This window comes from Leucoraja erinacea, chromosome 13 (genome assembly GCF_028641065.1).
Source record: "Leucoraja erinacea ecotype New England chromosome 13, Leri_hhj_1, whole genome shotgun sequence".
Taxonomy (NCBI): Eukaryota; Metazoa; Chordata; class Chondrichthyes; order Rajiformes; family Rajidae; genus Leucoraja; species Leucoraja erinaceus.
Genome location: NC_073389.1, coordinates 7,043,773 through 7,064,346, shown reverse-complemented (window position 1 = coordinate 7,064,346; position 20,574 = coordinate 7,043,773). Strand labels below are relative to the sequence as shown.

General features: G+C 39.9%; 1 protein-coding gene across 2 annotated transcripts in view; it reads right to left on the bottom strand.

Moving 5' to 3' along the window:
• The window catches only part of fancb (FA complementation group B), a 48,840-nt gene that overhangs the window by 25,469 nt on the left and 2,797 nt on the right, over window positions 1–20,574 (bottom strand). For both annotated transcript variants that reach the window (XM_055644375.1, XM_055644374.1), the window contains exons 2-4: window positions 18,575–20,032; window positions 10,146–10,301; window positions 5,942–6,040 (exon numbers count right to left, since the gene is read on the bottom strand). In XM_055644375.1, coding sequence (XP_055500350.1) covers window positions 5,942–6,040; window positions 10,146–10,301; window positions 18,575–19,507 — 1,188 coding nt within the window. In that variant the 5' untranslated portion in view covers window positions 19,508–20,032. The remainder of the gene's footprint in view (window positions 1–5,941; window positions 6,041–10,145; window positions 10,302–18,574; window positions 20,033–20,574) is intronic.

Genomic DNA, 20,574 nt, shown 5'->3' with positions numbered 1-20,574 from the left:
CTGGAAGAAAGGGGAACTAAATCCCCTTCATAAAAGAGAAGTGGAGGATATATTGCCCGGGAGGGTATATCGCCTACCTGGAAGAAACCAGACATTTTTTCCAGGATGTCGTCTGCACACCAAAGCTCACGTTTGGCGCCAAACGCATGTCGCCTCTGCTGCACATGGATATAAGAGTGTGAAAATGTCGCCTTAGGCCGCCTAAGGGCATGTAGCCCCGCTAGGGTGACATGAGTGCGAGAGGTGATTCAATGCTGCGGTCACATTTACAAATTCAGGAATTCATTCAACACACTGCATTTCATACAGACATTTATTCTGCAAGAAAAAACTACATTGAAGACTCAAACTCGCGACCGAGGAACTGCCGGGATAAAGGCGCAAACTCGCGACCTTGCGGATATGAGCCGAGCACTCTACCACTGAGCCAGCCATTAAAATCTACGCTAAAAAATTTCCATTCCGAAGGCCGACAAATTCCAAATTACGAAAAGTGTCTGGTCCCAAGGCTGTCGGATAAAAGGTTGTGCACCTGTACCAATAAATGAACAAGCATAGGCACGTAACATTGCACATAAATTTAAGTAAAAAGCTTTTGTTCAAATACAGGTAAGTGCATCAATATTTTGTTTGGAAAGTATCCAGAAACATGCAGCATCGTACATTTCTGAATTATAAAAAACACATAAAAATCTGTTCCAAAGTGAATCATACCACAAAATCATACTGGAAAGCTTATGAATTTATGTCAGGTTTCTTTAAAATAACACAGTATTTGTAACACATGATCCTTGTTTAAACAAAATAAAATTACAGGTAGGTCCTTCATTCAGATTCCTGATATGAAATCAAGATTTATTTAATTTACATATATTTTTTAAACAGGAGCCATAAGAGATGTAGTTTAATCGTATCTGACCACATATGAGCAATTTCTCATTTTTGAATAATTGCAATCTTTTCTATTCCTCTCTTGAACCGTGAGCAGATTTAGATTGGATTTCTTCAAGTAACTCCTGCAACTTCAAAATATTAGAATTTGCTGAAATTAATCTTTTGCCACATGTATTCAGCTGCTTGAGTTGTCTATTCGGATAAACCAAATTTAAACTAGATAAACCAGAATTTCCATTTTTATGTTGGTTGCCCGCCAATGTTACATAATAGTTTCTGGAAAAGCCCCGGCCTTTGCTCGTTCTAACTGGCTACAGCATGAAAAGTGGGGGCCAATGTGCTGAAAGCCTTCTTAACCACCATATCTACTTGTGATGTCAGTTACAAATAACTATGTGCCTGCACTCCTAGATCCCTCTGTTCCACAACATCTCCCAGAGCCCTGCCATGTACTGTGTAGATCCTGCCCTGGTATGACTTCCAAAATGGCTACGTCTCGCACTTCTCTGTATTAAACTCCAGTAACTAACCTGTCCAACCAATCACGATTCTGCTGCAATTTTTGACAATTATTTTCACTATCTACAATGCCACCCATTTTGGTGTCATCTGCAAACTTACTAATCATGCTTTGTACGTTCCCATCCAAATCATTGATATAGATGACAAACAGCAATGGAACCAGCACCAAACCATGAGGCACACCACTAGTCAACAGCCTCCAGTCCAAAAACAATCGTCCACCATCACCTTCTGCTTCTTTCCACAAAGCCAATTTTCTATCCGTTCAGCCATCTCTCCTTGGATCCCATTGATCTCACCTACCAGAGCAGCCTATCATGGGGAATCCTATCAAATGCCTTGCTGAAATTCATATATACAGCATCATATATACAACCATTTGGTCACATCTTCCAAATACTCAATAAGATTTGTGAGACATGTTCACCCTTGTACAAAACTATGCTGACTATCGCTAATCAACCCCTGTGCATCTAAATGCATAAATACTGACCATGGATGTTAGACTCACTGGGCTGTGGTTCCCAGGGTTTTCCACACAGCTCTTCTTAAGTAGAGGCACAACATTTGACACCCTCCAATCTTCCGACACCTCGCCCATATTTTATGATGACTCATAAATCTCAGCCAGGCCACCTGCAATTTCCTCTCAACCTTCCCACAGTGTATTTGGATATATATGGTCCAGACACGTGCCGTGAGTAATTACTCAGGATAGGCTGTCAGTCGGCTTTTTAAAACATTCTTAAACCGCGCATGTGCAGATTGTTCTCCTCTCCGTGAAAATAAAGAATAAAAATAAAGAAAGTAACAAATCAATTTGCCCAAGGCTTCCAAATCTCCTTCATTCTGAATTACTGAATGGGTGGGGGGTGAAGGGTGACGGCAGGTGGAGAGATGGTGGGAAAATCAGTAGCACAGCGTGTGATCTTATTGAATGACAATACTTGTTCAAGGGACCAATTGGGGGGGGGGGGGGGGGGGGGGGGTTCCTTTCACAGCATGTGGGCAGTCTGGCCAGGAGTAAAGTTGCAGGGAGGGCAGGAGCATTGAGAAAGAGGGGGTTGGGGATCATGCCAGCAACTCACTCACTTTCCGCTGCCGTGGCGCTCTAGGCGCGGAGCCACAGCATTGTGGCCGGGATGGGAAACAGCTCGGGTGGCTGCGAACGGCCACTGGACCTCAGCGCCTTCTGCCGGCCCGCTCACCTCTGGCAGTGCTCTCCGTATGAACAGTGAGGGCACCAGCTCAAGAGCAAAGATCATAGAGCGGAGTGGGTCAGCGGGCGATGGATAACAGGACAACGGGCAGTGGAGCTTACTCCAGTGTAAGTGTCAACAAGTGACCAATTGAGGTTACTCACACTGACACATGGAGTAAGCTCCACCGCCCGCTGTCCTGTTATCCATCGCCTGCTCTTGAGCTGGTTGCTCTGGCATGATCCCCGACCCCCTCCTTCTCAACGCTCCTGCCCTCCTGCAACTTTACCGTTGGCCAGACTCCCCACACGCTGTGAAAGGAACTCTCCCCTCCCCCCACCCACCAGCGGCGCTGTCCTTTTACAGCTGCTTCCCACTTTACAGCCGCTTGCGCCGTGCATGCGCAGTAGGCTGCTGCGCATGCGCAGTACACAGTCCATGCTGCAAAGGCAGAATTTCAGCTGCCTTCAGCTCCCCTTGTCATTGAAGGCTTGAAGCCGCATCCACGGCACGTGGGCTGCACACACTTCCCCGTATTACATGTACTGCGCGTGAAAGGCACGAAGAATTATACCTACCTAAGAGATCGATCTCTTAGGTAGGCATAATTCTTCCCTGCCTTTACTATTCATATTTAATTATTATAATTTTATAATTTTAGTCAGGGTAGGCAGTGCCTACCTTGCCTACCCTGACGGCACGTGCCTGATCTGGTCAGGCCTGGGAGATCTGTCTACCTTCATATGCGTTAGGACCTTCAGCACCTCAACCATTGGAGACAGGAGGGACCTGCAGGGTCTAACCTCCGTTGAAGAATCGAGCTATTGAAATGGAAAAGCCCATTGTTATAATCATGATCAGAGCTAGGGCTGAATCTATTCTTTTGAAGGTCGCAGAATAGTCAATCTTCTTGGAACATCTCAGTTCTTTTCACTTTACAACGTCTGTTGACTTAGACATTGCAGCACTACAACTGCAACGGTGTAGCAGCACGATGGCGCAGTACAGTTGCTGCCTTACAGCACCAGAGACCCGGGTTCGATCCTGACTACGAGTGCTGTCTGTAGGGAATTTGTACATTCTTCCTGTAACCTGCATGGGTTTTCTCCCGGGTGCTCCGGTTTCCTCACACACTGCCAAGACGTACAGGTTTGTAGGTTAATTGGCTTGGTAAAATTATAAATTGTCCCTAGTGCCTGTAGGATAGTGTTAGGTGTGGGGATCGCTGGTTGTCGCAGACACGGTGGGTCGAAGGGCCTGTTTCCGCGCTGCATCTGTAAACGGCTTTCTTTCCCCCCAACACAATGTAATCCTTATTCATTTTCCCTTTCAATTAACTAAGATGTACACATCTCCCAGACAATGGAAGACCAGCAAAGAAATAACAATGAAAATTCACTGGCACCTGATTTTATGCTTACAACCAATACAGATAAGCTATCTCTTAAGATACAAATAACAAGAGGCATTTATGTAAGGATCAAGAGGGTTTTCTCAGGGAGCAGCTCTGGAAAACATGGATATGTGACAGGAGATTCAAGCGCAACTATTTTGCGAAACACTTGCCCTGCTGGATATCCCAGCTGCTAACTATTCCCCATCCCATTCCCATACCGAGCTTTCTGTCCTAGGCCTCCTCCATTGTTAGATTGAGGCCACATGGAAACTGGAGGAAAAGCACCTCATATTATGCTTGGGTAGCTTACAACCCAATGGTGTGAATGTTAAATTCTTCATACTTGGGTAACAACCCACTTTCCTGATTTTTTTCTTCCCCTCTCTTCCCTGTGCCTCATCCCATTGCACACCCATTTCTGACATCCCCCCCCCCCCCCCCCCCCCCCCCCCCCATGCCCTTTCACCCATATCTTCCCCTGGCTTCATAATTTAGTGCACCTTTTTAGTTATATGTCTTCGTTTCATCTCTAGCCGTTGTCTACCCATCTCTAGTTGTGGTGTCAGCAAATGGCAAATTTCAACATTGACTTCCTTTGTGTAGACATGTTAAACATTAATTATCACCTAACAGAATAGTTTGTTAAATTCCTAAAGGTGTATGGCTTCTTACTGAGAACCCATGTATTTATCTTTCTTCTCCATTCCAGTGTCTAGTCATGTTCTCTGTACTCTGCTCATTTTCTCACTCACTCAATTCAAGGAGGAGGACAATCAAGTCTGAAAACAACTAATATGTTTAGAAGTGCCAAAATACTTCAGCAACTTTCATACCATTTCCTGTATAGTTTTGAAACAACAAAGGAAAACACTAGCGTGTGTAGTTATGGCAATATCCAAAATGTGTATTATTTACCTAGCAATAAATCTGCAGGTGAATAATATTTCATTTAAACATTACTGGTGCAAGGATCCTATATGCTAATTAATACAATTTCAGTTGTGTTAATTTGCAAGAACCTCTGGATGGAGTTGCAAAATGGAAGCAGAGGCACAAAATCAGCACTGTATTGATTAACATTATGACTGAACTGATGTGAATGCTTCCTTAGGACACCAACTACATATGAAATCACCCATTTCCAAAATGTGTGCAGAAGTGTTCATGCATGCCAAGTATAGCATCTGTAATGCCAAAAAAATGGGCTTTGCTAAACCTTTCAACTGTGGCTTAGCTAGTTCTCATTCAACATGCACACACTTTCCTTTTCAGGCAACTATCACCACTGCAAATTAGATTAGGAATGCAAATTGATTTTGTGGAATCTGGTAACAATAAATTGAATTGTAATGATCCAAATACTACTCACAACTCAGTTTAGGAACATAGGGAAAGATCATTCATTAAGCCAAGGTGCAAAAAACTTGAGCCACTGGGAGAATTACATATAACACCTCAAATCAAACATGTTTATTAATGGGAAAAAGCAGTAAAATGACACCAAAATAGTTCCTAATATATATGAACCAGTTTATGAAATATTCCTGGTGCATTTGACAAGGCTATTTAAAAATAAGTTTACATTTATCTCAATAAATATTATATGCAGTTATAGATTTGAAATTAACTTGAAATTGCCATTTGAATGGAAGTAAATGGTACAGTGCTGCTAAATCCTACAGTAAATTAAAGCTATTTTCACAATTTTAGTAATCTATTTTATGCTGAGCAAAAACAAAAGCAATGCAGTGTAGTGGGTGTAAATTAAAAAGGTTTGAGTCTGTGTTCCTCTGCCAACACACTACCGGAAAGCATTAGTGTACCGTAAATCTTAATGCACTATTTTTCAATGTTATCGAGTGCAATTAAAATGTACACACTGGAATACTGAATAAGTTCAAGCACAAATATTTAACATAAAATCACCAACCTGTAACCTTGCCTCCAGGGCTTGAACTGTGTGGTGATAGTTCACATGCGCCATGTTATTTATCTGTATTTCTTCCTCGTCAGCAAGCCCAGACTTAATCTAGATCATAAACATATTATGGATTGATTCAACGATATAGCATGGCAAAGGCCCATCGGTCCACTGATTCCACACCATCCATCTATATTATCCCACTTTCGCATCCATTTCCTGAACGCACAGTGGACACTTTACAGAGGCCAACTAAACAACAGACCTCTATATCATTGAGATGTGTGAGGAATCTGCCGAACCTGGAGGAAACATACGTGGTCACAGCATGAATGAGCAAATTCCACACAGATAGCACCCGAGGTCAGAATTGAACTCAGGTTTTTGGCGCTATAAGGCAATAGCTTTACCAGTTGCACCACTTTAAGACATATTAATAGATAGCAAAAATGGAAACATTAAGAAAAAATGTCACCAGAAAAACTTCAGTTTTAATTTTTGTAAACCTGCTACAGGTGCAAACTTCTTGAAATTTGTTAATTTTATTAATTTGGTCTGTCTGTAATTTTATTGTGAAGAGATCTGCTACACTACAATGCCTTTAATCTTCACACACATATACACAAAATGGCGAATCAGCTTCGTGCATGGGTCATGGTGGCAAAATTGAACAATCAGGTTCTAGTCTTGGATATTAAACGGTTATTACTACTTTGTTAATGCTTCTCAAAAAGGATGTCATTGCTCAGGTAGCATGTAACAGTCTAGAGAAGATAAATACATTTGCACAACTATGATGTTTGGTCAGAAGTCAGTGTGGGGCCACAAATGTGACTGCTTTGCAGTAGATGTGAGGCAGATACCAATCTAAGCCCAATTATTCACATATCATCCAGAAATCATGGGATTTTGTTCCTTTGGGTGGTATGGTTATGCATCCAGACAACAATTTGTCTATATAGATATATGATCACGCACTGGCTATTGGGTGGCCTATAATATAATGCCATTAGAGTAATTTCTCCTTTCTAATTTTTGAGCTCAGCACATAATGCCTCCAGTATGTCCCCTTAGAGTACGGCCGTGATATTCTCCCTGATTAGCAAAGCAACTACTTCACCTTTTTTACCCTCCCCCCCATCCCCCTCACAATCTCTCTCGCCTGGAACATCAAAACCTAGGCACGTTGAGCTGCTAATCATACCCCTCTGGCAACCAAGTGTCCCTAATGACCACATCATAATTCCAAGCACTGATCCAGGTGCCAAGTTCACCAGCTTTACCCACAATATTCCTTGCATTGAATTAAACATACTTCAGCTCTTCATTATCCCCATATTCGTGAACCTCCCCCTGCTGGTCCTTTCTTTGAGACTTACTTTCCGTAACCTCCACTTTCCCATCAGCACTTTAATTTTCCGACCTGCCGCTCTGGTTCTAACTCACCTGCCATTCTAGTTTAAACCCTCCCCAGTACCACTAGCACACCTCCCTGCAAGGATGTTGGTGCTCCGCCAGTTAAGTGTGGCCCACTCCTCTTGTACGGAAGATATCTCAATAGTCCAAAAATCTGAATCCCCGTCCCCTGCACCAACTCCTCAGCTACACATTAATTTGCCCTATCCTCCAATTGCTACCCTCACTCGCATGTGGCATTCCAGAGATCACCACCCTTGTGGTCCGATATTTTAACCTTTTACCTAACTCCCTATATTCACTCCCTGGACCTCATCCCTTTTCCTACCTATGTCATTTGTGCGAATGTGCACAATGACTTCTGGCTGTTCACCCTTCCACTTGAGAATGTTTTGCAGCTGCTACGAGCCATCTGCATCCTGGCACCAGAGAGGCAACAGACCATCGTGGAGCCCCGTTTGCTGACACAGAATCTCCTGTCTGTCCCCTAACCATACAGTCCCCTATCAATATCGCTCTGCCTGACAGCACCGTACCCTGCTGTGCCATAGAGCCAGATCCCGTGCCACAGACCTGGCTGTTGCTGCTCCCCGAATGGTCATCCCCCTCAACAGTATTCATAGGGGTATACCTGTTTCGCAGGTGAATTGCCGCATTGGATGCCTGAACTCTTTTCCTCCTCCTTTTCTTGGTGATCACCCATCTATTCTCTGTCTGCACCTTTAGTGTGATTACTTCATTAATAATCCCCAAAATTGGGATTGATACCATCATAGTGTGGAATTGATGTGCAAATTGAACACTTTTTAGAACACAGGCCTTGTTTCTTGCACTTCCACATTTCGTTCTTTTTGAACTTTCAAAATATATTGGGGTCGATTTTGCTGCAAGCAGTGAATGAATGGTCTAATGCAGCATAAGAGAAATGTCCAGATTTGTATGTTAATACTGCATTAACTAAAAGTTCTACATAAATAAATAATGTTTACAATGTGTTGAAGATAAAGTAGGTTTTAATTTCCCAAGAATTAGAAAGTATTGAACACTAGTTTAAGATCAGTAGAATGGATAAGGGAGAGCCAGTGGATGTAATGTATCTGGACTTTCAAAAAGCCTTTGACAAGGTCCCATACAAGAGATTAGTGTGCAAAATTAGAGTACATGGTATTGGGGGTAGGGTATTGACATGGATAAAGAACTGGTTGGCAGACAGGAAGCAAAGAGTAGGAATTAGCAGGTCATTATCAGAATGGCAGGCGGTGATTAATGGAGTGCTGCAATGCCAAGTGCTGGGACCCCAGTAATTTACAATATATATTAATGATTTAGACGAGAGGATTAAATTTAGACAGTTCCAAGTTCGCGGATGACACGAAGCTGGGTGGCAGGTTGGGTGAGTGGGTAGATGCATGGAAGATTAAATATAATGTGGATAAATTAATAATTAGGTTATCCACTTTGGTGGCAAGAACAAGAAGGCAGATTATTATCTGAATGGTGTCCGATTAGGAAAAGAGGAGGTGCAACGAGACCCGGGTGCACATCAGTCACAGAAAGTAGGCATGCAGGTACAGCAGGCAGTGAAGAAGGCAAATGGCATGTTGGCCTTCATAGCGAGAGGATTTGAGTATAGGAGCAAGGAGGTCCTGTTGCAGTTGTACAGGGCCCTGGTGAGACCACATCTGGAGTATTGTGTGCAGTTTTGGTCTCCTAATTTGAGGAAGGACATTCTTGCTATTGAGGGAGTGCAGCATGGGTTCACCAGGTTAATTCCCGGGGTGGCCGGGACTGATATATGATGAAAGAATGGATCGACTGGACTTGTATTCACTGGAATTTAGAAGGATTAGAGGATATCTCATAGAATCATATAAAATTCTTAAGGGCTTGGACAGGATAGATGCAGGAACAATGTTGCTGATGTTGTGGGAGTCCAGAACCATGAGTTACAGTTTAAGAATAAGGGTTGGGCCATTTAGGATTGAGCTGAGGAAAAGCTTTTTCACCTAGTTGTGAATCTGTGGAATTATCTGCCACAGAAGGCAGTGGAGGCCAATTCACTGGATGTTTTCAAGAGAGAGTTAGATTTAGCTCTTAGGAATAACGGAATCAAGAGATATTGGGAAAAAGCAGGAACGGGGTATTGATTTTGGATGATCAGCCATGATCATATTGAATGGTTCGAAGGGCCGAATGGCCTATTCCTGCACCTTTTTTTCTATGTTTCTAGCAAATGTCAGATATTTAACTTGGAAATGATATGGGAATGAGGGGAAGGGGACCAAGAGACAGCTTAAGATCCAGGAAACTTTTTTTTAATGTTTATTTTATTAGAAGCAATTGTACAAGAAGAAAGCAATCGACATAACATTTATACAATTTCCGTACAGCTTCAGTTTTAACATTTTATAAAGTGATAAATGAATTGGAAAAAAAAGTAAAAAGGAAAGAATGAAGAAAAAGAAGAAAAATACAAAAAAGAGAGAAGAAAAATACAAAAAAGAGAGAAGAAAAAACCCCTGAACTGCCAAAAAAGTGAGAGACAAAAAAAGAAAAAAAAAACGGAGATATGTCCCACTAACCTTCCCTACCCAACCCAAGCATCGGTTTTAAATTTGTGTCCAACCATTCTGTTGTTGAAGAAATTCAATGAAAGGAGACCATATTTTGGAAAATCGGTCTGATTTATCAGCCAAAACAAGCCTTATTTTTTCTAAATGTAGTGTCTCGGTCAAGACCCAGGAAACTTACCAGAAAATTAAAAAACATCATTCTAAAATAAAAGGCTGTAACTTACAGAGTAGTTAAATTCGCCAAGATCAGTCAGTATGAAATTCTTCAGACAGTCTTCAATAGTGTAAGTTCCTCGAGAAAGTAACAACATTTGCTCTGTCCCTACACCTAAGAAGTCATCCAACTGTACTGACCATACATCTTGCCAAACAGAAACAACCTAAGTAGAATAAAAATAAATCACGTTAATAAATGCATGTCAAAATTTAATATATATCAGAAGTACTACTATATAAACCTTGAACACTTGATAATGACAAATGCAAAATGTTATTTGCAGAAATTATTCAAAATTGTCAATCACCAGAACTTATCAAATCCTAATGTTCAGGTAATGCAAACATCTGACTGTCAATGCAAATACCTAGTTCTACTGTTCTTGCAAAGTTATTAAATTCTAATTTGTTTTTATATGTAAATTAAAAACTAGAGGGTAACCAAGGGACAAGGATAAAGGAGGGGTTTTGTGCTTGGTGTCTGAGGATGAGGTACTAAATTAGTACTTTTTATCTGTATCCACTAAGGAGAAGGTGGAGGACAGTGAAATCAGTGTGGATAATACTAATATGTTAGGGAGGTTTGAGACCCAAGGAGGAGGTAGTATTAGGGTTCTTGAAGAGCATTAAAATGGATAAATCCCCAGGGCATGATAAGATCTAATTGAGAGAGGAGAAAGGTGGGGATTGCAGGGGCCTTGACGAAGATCTTTGTATCTATTCTAGTCAGAGGCAAGGCCCAAGAGGACTGGAGAGCAGTCAGTTATTCCTTTGTTTAAGAAGGGAAGTAGATATAATCCTAGAAATTACAAACAGAAAGAGAAAGCAAGAACAAGCGGGCAGATTTAAAGTGAAAAGGGAAAGATTTAATAGAAACTTGATGGGTTTCTTTTTCAGAGGGTGGTGGGTACATGGAAGGAGCTGCCAGGGGAGGCTGTTGACATGATTTAAAAGATGTTGGCACTTGTACATGGACAAAAAAGATTTAGAAGGATATGGGCCAAATGCGACCTGAGATGGGGCATCTCGGCTAGTAGGTCCTTTGGGCCAAAGGGCCTGTTTCCGTTCTGTATGACTGACTTATTGGCAGGTGAGCTTCTTGTCATTGCTTTCAAAGTTATTGGAGAGGATTCTTTGGGATAGGATTTACTCGTATTTGGAAGAGAAAAGGCTAATTAGAGACAGTCAGCGTGGCTTTGTCTGGGATAGGTTATGTCCAGTGAATGACTGCATTTTTGAAGAGGTGATGAAGGTTATCGATGAGTTTAGGGCAGTGGAGGTCGTGTATATGAATTTTAGTAAGGCATTTGATAAAGTCCTCCATGGTAGGCTGAGCCACAATATTAAAAGGTATGGGATCTACAGTGACTTATATAAAGAACACTGAAAAGTATAGCACATGAACAGACCCTTTAGCGCACATTGTCTGTACCAAACATGAAGCCAAGCTATACTAATTCACCTGCCTACGCATGATCCATACCTCTCCATTCCCCACACATCTATGTGCTCATCTAAAAGCCTCTTAAACGCCACAATCATATCTGCCTCCTCCACCACCCGGGAGCGTCCGCCAGGCATGTACTAAGTACTAAACTTTTTGCCCCACATATCTCCTTTAAACTTTGTCCCTTTGCCACCTTAAAGCTCCACCAACTAGTGTTTGAAATGTCCACCCTTGGAGAAAGATCCAAACTGTCTACCCTAACTATACCTCTCAGAATGTATATACTTCTATCAGGTCTCCCCTCAGCATCTGAAGCTCCAGTTGTTGGCATTGACGGCTTCAGAAGCTGATTTTAAAATCATTCCAGCGATTAACTTGTTGGGTGAATTTTTTTTAAAAACACACAGAACGACCGTAGGAACGATTCTTTAACAACATCTTGCACTCCAACAAATATAATTCAGCACCAGGTCGGGAAAAACCCAGTTTTAATCGGAATCTCCAGTAAAACAGGCATCTGTGAAGCCCCCTCAGCCATTTTGTGTGCTAGCCTGAAACAAAGCGCGTGATTGTTTCAGGCTAGCTGACTGGCAGACAACTCAATGTTAAACGCGCTTTGATTGGACTAAAAAATTCCCAACATTTTTTCGTTTTTTCTCTAATTTAATAAAAATGTGCAGGTCTTCTTCATATCGAGTTTCAGGAGTGATTTATATAGGTTTTTTACACAATATGTGAAAATTTCATGTAGTTTGGTGACTTGGGTCACGAAATCCTATTTCTAGACACATTTTTGATGCTCGGCCCACAGCCTATTTAATGAATATTTCTTGCACTTTGACTACCGTGCAATCTGTCTCTTGCGCTTTCATTATTTGAAATGCATGACAAACAATCCTTTAATAATGTAACTGCTGACTCCTTTTTTCCGATTGCCAAGATAAAAATACAAAATCCTTCTAGGCAAGGCCATATGACAAAAACATCAACAGCAAGTCACATTTTGATCTTAGGTTTCAGTTTATTCTATGTTTTGTTTTAAGTATAGCAGCCTAACATGTGATTTTAGGTATTCCAGATTATTCAAAAGAAAATGAAAGAACCTCTACAATTTATGGTGTTAAAACAAAAATATTTCATTAGAATCATGGAAAAAATGTGTTACATCTACAATTATCAAATTGTTATTTGAACAGAATCTGGATTTTAATGTCACATTATTGATTCTATGATAAAATAATCATATTGATTCTATGAAAAATATCAACCTACCAATAAGTAAATTATATATTATTCATGTCAAATTTATGGTGAGAAATTTCAATCAAGCCACAAAAATACACTTATTGTCATAAATGGCAAGACAGGACCTTTTTCACCAAAATGAAAATACCAAATCTCAAATACTAGAGGGCATAGCTTTAAGGTGAATGGGAAAAAGTTCAAAGGAGATATGTGGGGCAAGTTATTTTTAAACAGATAGTGGTGAGCGCCTGGACATGCTGTAGGCAGGTGGAGGCAGATGCAATAGTGGCATTTAAGATAATCTAGATAGACACAGTGTTACGGTCGAAGAAATGCTGAAGGTACTATCGTGCATGAAGGTGGACAATTCTCCAGGGTTCAGATATACCCAAGGACATTGTGGGAAAAGAGGGAGGAAATTGCGGGAGCTCTGGTTGAGATTTACGAGTCGCCTTTAAATACAGGAGAGGTGCCGGAAGACTGGAGGGTGGCAAAAGCTGCGTCTTTATTCAAGAAGGGGAACATGGAAAATGTTGGGAACTATAAGCAGTGAGCTTAACATCTGTAGTTGGAAAGTTACTAGAGTATTCTGAGGGATAGGATATACAGGTATTTACGTGGGAGGTCATGTTTCACAAATCTGATTGACATTTTTGAAGACTTGACCAAAAAAGTCAATGAGGGCAGGGCTGCAGATGTTGTATATATGGACTTCAGCAAAGCATTCCACAAGGTTCTGCAGGGTAGGCTGCTCTAGAAGGTTAGATGGCGTCAGATCCAAGGAAAGATAGCTCAATGCATAGAAAATTGGCTTCATGGAAGGAAGCAGTGGGTGATAGTAGAAGGTTGCTTCTCGGTGCTGGGCCCATTACTGTGTCATGTATATGAATGATTTGGGTGAGAACATACAGGGTAGGATTAGCTAGTTTGCAGATGATACAAAAGCCATTTAAATATGCTATGAAATTACTGACATGTAATGGTGGTTTTGCAGATAGTGAAGATGGTTGTGAAAAATGTCAGGATCTTGATCGATTGGACAGGTGGGCTGAGGAATGGCTGATGGAATTTAATACTGAGAAATGTGAGATGTTGGATTTTGGGAAGTCTAACATGGGCAGGACCTACACAATGACTGGTGGGTGTCAGAAAGAACTGCAGATGCTGGCTTAAATCGAGGGTAGACACAAAATGCTGGAGTAACTCAGCGGGACAGGCAGCATTTCTGGAGAGAAGGAATGGGTGACGTTTCGGGTCAGGACTCTTCTTCAGACAATTATTCAGTGAATGGTTGAGTTCTCGGGAGAGTTGTAGAGTAGAGGGATCTGTGAGTACAGGTGCATGTTTCCTTGAAAGTGGAGTTGCAGGTAGATCAGGTGGTCAAAAAGACTTTTGGCACATTGGCCTTCATCAGTCAGAGTATTGAGTATAGAAGTTGGGAGGTCATGTGTAGTTGTATAAGACGCTGGGGAGGCCGCATTTAAAATATTGTGTTCAGTTCTAGACATCATGCTATAGAAAGGATGTTGTCAAGCTGGAAAGGGCGCAGAGAAGATGTTTGAGGATGTTGCCAAGACTAGAGGGTCTGATCTATAGGGAGAGTTTGAGTAGGCTGTGACTCTATTCCTTGGAGCGCAGGAGGATGAGATGTATAAAATCATAAGAGGAATATATCGGGTGGATGTAGACTCTTGCCTGGAGTAGGTGAATCGAGGTTAAGAATACATAGTTTTAAGGTGAAAGGGAAAAGATTTAATAGGAATCTGAGAGGTTCCAAAATTTTACTTATCAAGGGGTAATAGGCAAGGGTGTGCCTTATCACCATTGCTATTTGCCCTTATGATAGAACCGCTGGCCGAAAGGATTAGAAATCAACCGAATATTCACGGATATAACACTAAGGACTCAAAGAATAAAATTTCATTATATGCCGATGATATCCTTTTATATATTACTAATACACAAACGAGTATACCCACCATATTAACACTAATTGAGGAATTCGGCTCTTTTTCAGGATATAGAATAAATTGGAATAAAAGCGAAATTATGTCTTTAAAACCACAGGATTCGAGACACTTACTAAAATTCCCCTTCAAAATTGCAACAGAAAAATTCAAGTATCTGGGTATTCACATTACGAGAAGACACAAATCATTATTTAGTGCCAATTTTATACCACTATTAAATAAACTGAATGATACGATTAAATTTTGGAAAACGCTTCCGCTCTCATTGATAGGTAGAATTAACGCTATAAAAATGACTTTCTTACCACAATTAATATATTTGTTTCAAGCGATCCCAATATATATTCCAAAATATTTTTTCAAAAAACTAGATTCCATTATCACTAATTTTATATGGGACTACAGAACACATAGAATTCAACGAAAGCATTTGTGCAAATCTAAAGAAGTTGGGGGTTTATCATTACCTAACTTTATTTATTACTACTGGGCAGTGCATATTAAGAACATAATGTACTGGCTGGATAGTTCCACTCAGCAGTTGGAGAGTGGATAAGAATGGAGAAAGAGGAGTGCTATCCGCACGATATAGGAACGATCCTGCTCTCACCGATAAAATTGAATAGTATAATATATAAGAAAAACCCAATTATTCACAATATAATAAGAATTTGGAAACAAATAAAAGTATCCTTGAAATTAAATAATTTATCAGTACTAACCCCACTATTGAACAACCCCGCATTCAAACCTTCTCTCATCGACAACACATATCAACAATGGGATAGACTGCGGATTAGGAAAGTAAGGGATATGTATGAAGTGGGCAAACTGTTATCATTTCAACAATTAAAATTAAAATTTAAATTGAAGGATAATCAATATTTTAAATATATACAGGTATGTGACTTTATGAAGAAATATACACATAAATTTCAAACTATATTTTTAGACCCTTTAGAAGAAGCAATGAATATTAAGGCTGATTCACAAAAATTAATATCATACTTTTATAATAATATATTAAATAGAGAATCACCCTCAACAGAAGCACTAAGGGAAGATTGGGAACATGAGCTAATGATAAAGATCTCGAAGGATAGATGGAGAAAGTATTTGATGAATACACATAACTGTTCTATTAATGCAAGACGTAATTTAATTCAATTCAAATTATTACATAGACTATATTATTCAAAAACGAGGTTGAATAAATTTTATCCAAACATCTCTCCCAGATGCGATAAATGTTTGTTTCAAAACGCTAATATAACACATTCATTTGTAGGATGCACAAAGTTGAATAAATTTTGGAGTGATATATTTGATATATTTACAAAGTTTTTCAAGTCAAGACTAGAACCCAAAACGGAATGGATTATATTTGGAATAATAGGAGAAGATACCAATTTAAATAAAGACCAAAATGTTTTTTTTAATTATGGGTTAATAATTGGAAAGAAATTGATACTTAAATTTTGGAAAAATACAACCATACCAACTGTTAAAATGTGGATTAGGATTATGATGGACATAGCACGCCTTGAAGAAATGAGACTCCGACTAATAGATAAATATGACCAATTCTTAAGGAGTTGGTCTCCTTTCATCGACTTTTTGGAATCATGTGATGCAGCGGTACCGTAAAGATTGCTGATTTCAGTTCATGACGCGGATATAGATCTACATCTCCGAATACAGATTTGAAAAATTCTCTTTTAAGGGGCCTTCTCTTCTATTTTTACTTTCCACTTTCTCTCTTTCTTTTTCATTTTTTATATACACACTTCACGTTTTTCTACTCTCTACCATCTACTTTTCCACTTTTTCCTCTTTCTATTGTTTTATTTTTCTTGTCTTGCTTACTTCCTTCTCATAACATAAAACTAGAGGTTGTACATAGAATGGATTACGGTATTACATAGTTGGCACCTAAAATCAGGTTCCACTGTACTGTTTTGTACTGTATTAACTTCTAATAAAATAAACAAAAAAAAAAAAGGAATCTGAGAGGTACCTTTTTCACACAGTTGGTGAATGGAATAAGCTGCCCAAGGAGGTAGTTGAGGCAGGGACTATCCCAGCATTTAAGAAATAGTTAGACAAGTACATGGATTGGACAGGTTTGGAGGGATATGGACCAAACGTGGGGCAGGTGGGACTACTGCAGCTGGGACATGTTGGCGGGCATGGGACCGTTTCCACACTACATCACTCTATGACATGGATATACAGGTAATGGAGGGATATGGATTATATGCAGGCAGTTAAGTTGGTCTTGGCATCATGTTTGGCACAGGCATTGTGGGCCACAGGACCTGTTCCTGCGCTATACTGTTCAATGTTGTATGTTCTATGTTTAGATCAACATACAAATATTTTCATTTTTTTAACTGATGGCTCCTGGCTATGCACTTCCCACAACTGGTTGGATATTTCAGGCAGTTTTTTTCTCTTTTACATATAAAAGATAGTAAAATATTGTTTCCACAAATGGATTCAATTAAAATCAGGAAAAGAATTTATATGCAGAAGAAATCCGATACACAGGAATGATTTATTTCCATTGATAGCTTTTAAATTGCTGATGTACTAAAGCAGTTAAATAGAAGATGGTACAGCGTAAAAAAAAGTACATTATTTTAATGTTATCAGATTTCTACTCTTACCATGATAATGAAGCAGCATTTATTCAAGTCAATAACAACTTCTGTTTGTACCACTGATGAACTGCAATGCCTCATTCTCACTCAGTCTATAACTTTGAAAATGAGTTTACGAGTTTGGAGCTACAGCGTGGAAACAGACCCTTCGGCCCACAGAGTCTGCACCAACCAACAATCACCTGTATACTAGTTCGATCCTGCACACTAGGGACAATTTACAGAAGCCAATTAAACTACAAACCTTCACGTCAATGGAATATGGGAGGAAACTGGAACACCTGGAGAAAACCTACATTTTCACAGGGAGAACGTGCACATGCACCCATAGTCAAGATCAAACTGGGGCTCTAGAGCTATAAATCAGTAGCTTTACTACTACGCCAACCTGAATTCAGATCTTATTGCTCTACCATAAGCAAGACTACCTATTTCTACTTCAGTAAAGTTGTCAGACTCTGCCAGAAACCCTAATCCTTGCTCCACCCTTGACTATTCCTATGAACATCCAAAACTCTCATTAGGTTTGATGTCTCCATTAAAACTTTGTTACTGACCTAATTTGATGCTCAATTATGCAACTTATTTAATTTAACATCTAATCCTTTGCTTTCAAATCCATCCATGCCTTTGCCCTTTATTTTCCACGTACTATGAACTTCCGTTCCTTTAATAGTGGTCTTCTAGAGAAGCTAATTAAAAATGTAGGCAATCTCAAATTTAAAGCTGCCAAAAAGCCAAGCATTGGAATCCCCTCCATAAAACTTGTAGCTATATCTTTCCGTTTAGGAAACTCTTTGAAATCACTTCTATTCATCCTATAATCAAGGCGCAGATTATCATTTTTTATTTATTAATGCTTCCCTGAACCTCTACAGCTATTTTCCATGTTAGAGGTATAACACTAATGTTGCTTCAGACACCTTAATTCAGCAGAGACCAATGATACTTCATTTTCATACCTATTGGAGCAATTTAAATTTCTAAACATTTTGAAAATAAAAAATGTCAATAACAAAAGCTTTTACTGTGTTTGTTTAAGTCTGTCAATGAGAGATAGGGGTGGCGGACTTGTTGGAGATGAAAAATAAAGATGATCATTGTAACTGTACCTGCCAATTTTCCTTTGAGACAGCACAAACAGTTCCAGCTCCTGAAGTTACAAGGAAGAGATGATTCTCTCTGCCAGTTGCGACCATTTTAATTTCACAGGCATCTTCAAAAGGAAGCTGGCAGACATTCATGGGGTGACAATTTTCAAACATAACCAGTTGATGTTTGCATGTGATTGCTATAACTGTTGTCTTTAACTGACTGTCTGTATCATTACGAGTGCAAATTAATATATGTGTAACTACTGTGCTGTAAGCATTTGGAATCAAATGATGACTGCACATGGTTTTCTTTTTTATGGAATATGTGACGAATTCACTACCCCAGATCTGTTTATCAGCTTTAGTAACTGCAGAATCATAATTATTTACAGGTCCAGCTGCTTTCCTTGCTCCTAGTGTAACAACATCTCCATCAGAAATCTCTCCAATCCATATAACTGCAGTACATGAAATTGGAATGTTCAAAATACCATTTGTTTGAAGAGATATGTGTAAAATGTGATTGCCACAATTCCAGTAAACACTGGGCCCAGTCAAGAGGGTCAACTTCTCTTTTATTTCGTAATCCAGTTCAAAGTCCAAATGATGCTCAATTTCATTTGAATTATGTAGTAGAAGTAAAATATATCCAAATTTAGAATGTTTTTTGTGCATCTTCAGCAAGATACATGGGCAATTTTGTCCTGTTCTTGAATCAATCGCACAACTGCAGGCAATAATTTGTGAAGATGAACTTTTTCGATTAGTGATGTATGTCCCTGCAAATTTCTTCATGAAGTTCCCCGATTCTGAATCAAACATCATCCTTTGGAACTGCAGCACGGTAACGCTTTTCCCACTCTGGTGCTTTTTCTTGGACATAATAAAGGTAATCATCTCTCCATTTAATGTTGTTACATTCATATTCTTTTGAATGGATTCCAGCTCCATTTCAAAGAGTTGACTTTTTATTATACTTAACAAGAACTTGATTTGAGATTAAAAGTTTGAACTGGAATGATGAAAACAAGTTCTTAAATGATGTTGTTGCAGCACAATTCAATTTCAAGTTCACTCTGAAATATTTTAGACGTGTCTTATACAGCAAGTTCAGCTTTGATGTCACATTGTTCTCAATAATATTTCTTTAGTTGAAACTACATGCACCATCTCCAACTATGTGGTGGATTGCTCAATGGACAGGAAACACCACATTTATTCCACCCAGTCTGACGAATGGTCTCGACCCGAAACATCACCTGTTCCTTATCTCCAGAAATGCTGCCTCACCCGCTGAGTTTCTCCAGTATTTTTGTCTACCTTCTGCAGTTCCTTCCAACACACCACATTTATTATGCTGGAACTGCTCTTCACTGGACAATATGGTATTCTATCCTGGATATTTCGGACCTCAAATCAGCAGGCGCAACCAATCATCATCTTAGGATCTTGCTCAGCAGATGTAGCACACTGTTTCTGAAGCACAGGAACAATCATTTCAGCAACATGATGAGATATAATTTTCAATAAGCAGGATGGCCATTTTTTAACATCATTTCCAAACTGTGAAAGTGAGAATTTATATACATCCACCACAGAAAAATGATTTAAAACTAAATGAAGTCCCATCATGTGTGGGCAGCTGTAGCACAGTGATGCCTGACCCTGTACGTGGTGACCCCATCTGCCCTTTGGTCTTGCACCTGGCAGCTCCCTGATCCTTCACCACACAACTCTCATCTGACCTTGAACCCAACGACTCTGTATGCTGCCAGACTGTACCTGCCCACCTACTGACTCTGTACTTAGCGACCAAAGCTGCACTCTGACTCTGCACCCCACTTGCAACCAATCCAGTACCCAGCTGATCTGCTATGCCCTTTGATCCTATATCTGGCAACCCCACCGTCTTTATAACCTCATTCCTCCCATGCTTGTACCAGGCGACCATGGTTTGACACTGCACAATCTACCAGATGTACTCGGCGTCCTCTATCAACCCCTAACACTGTCTCCCA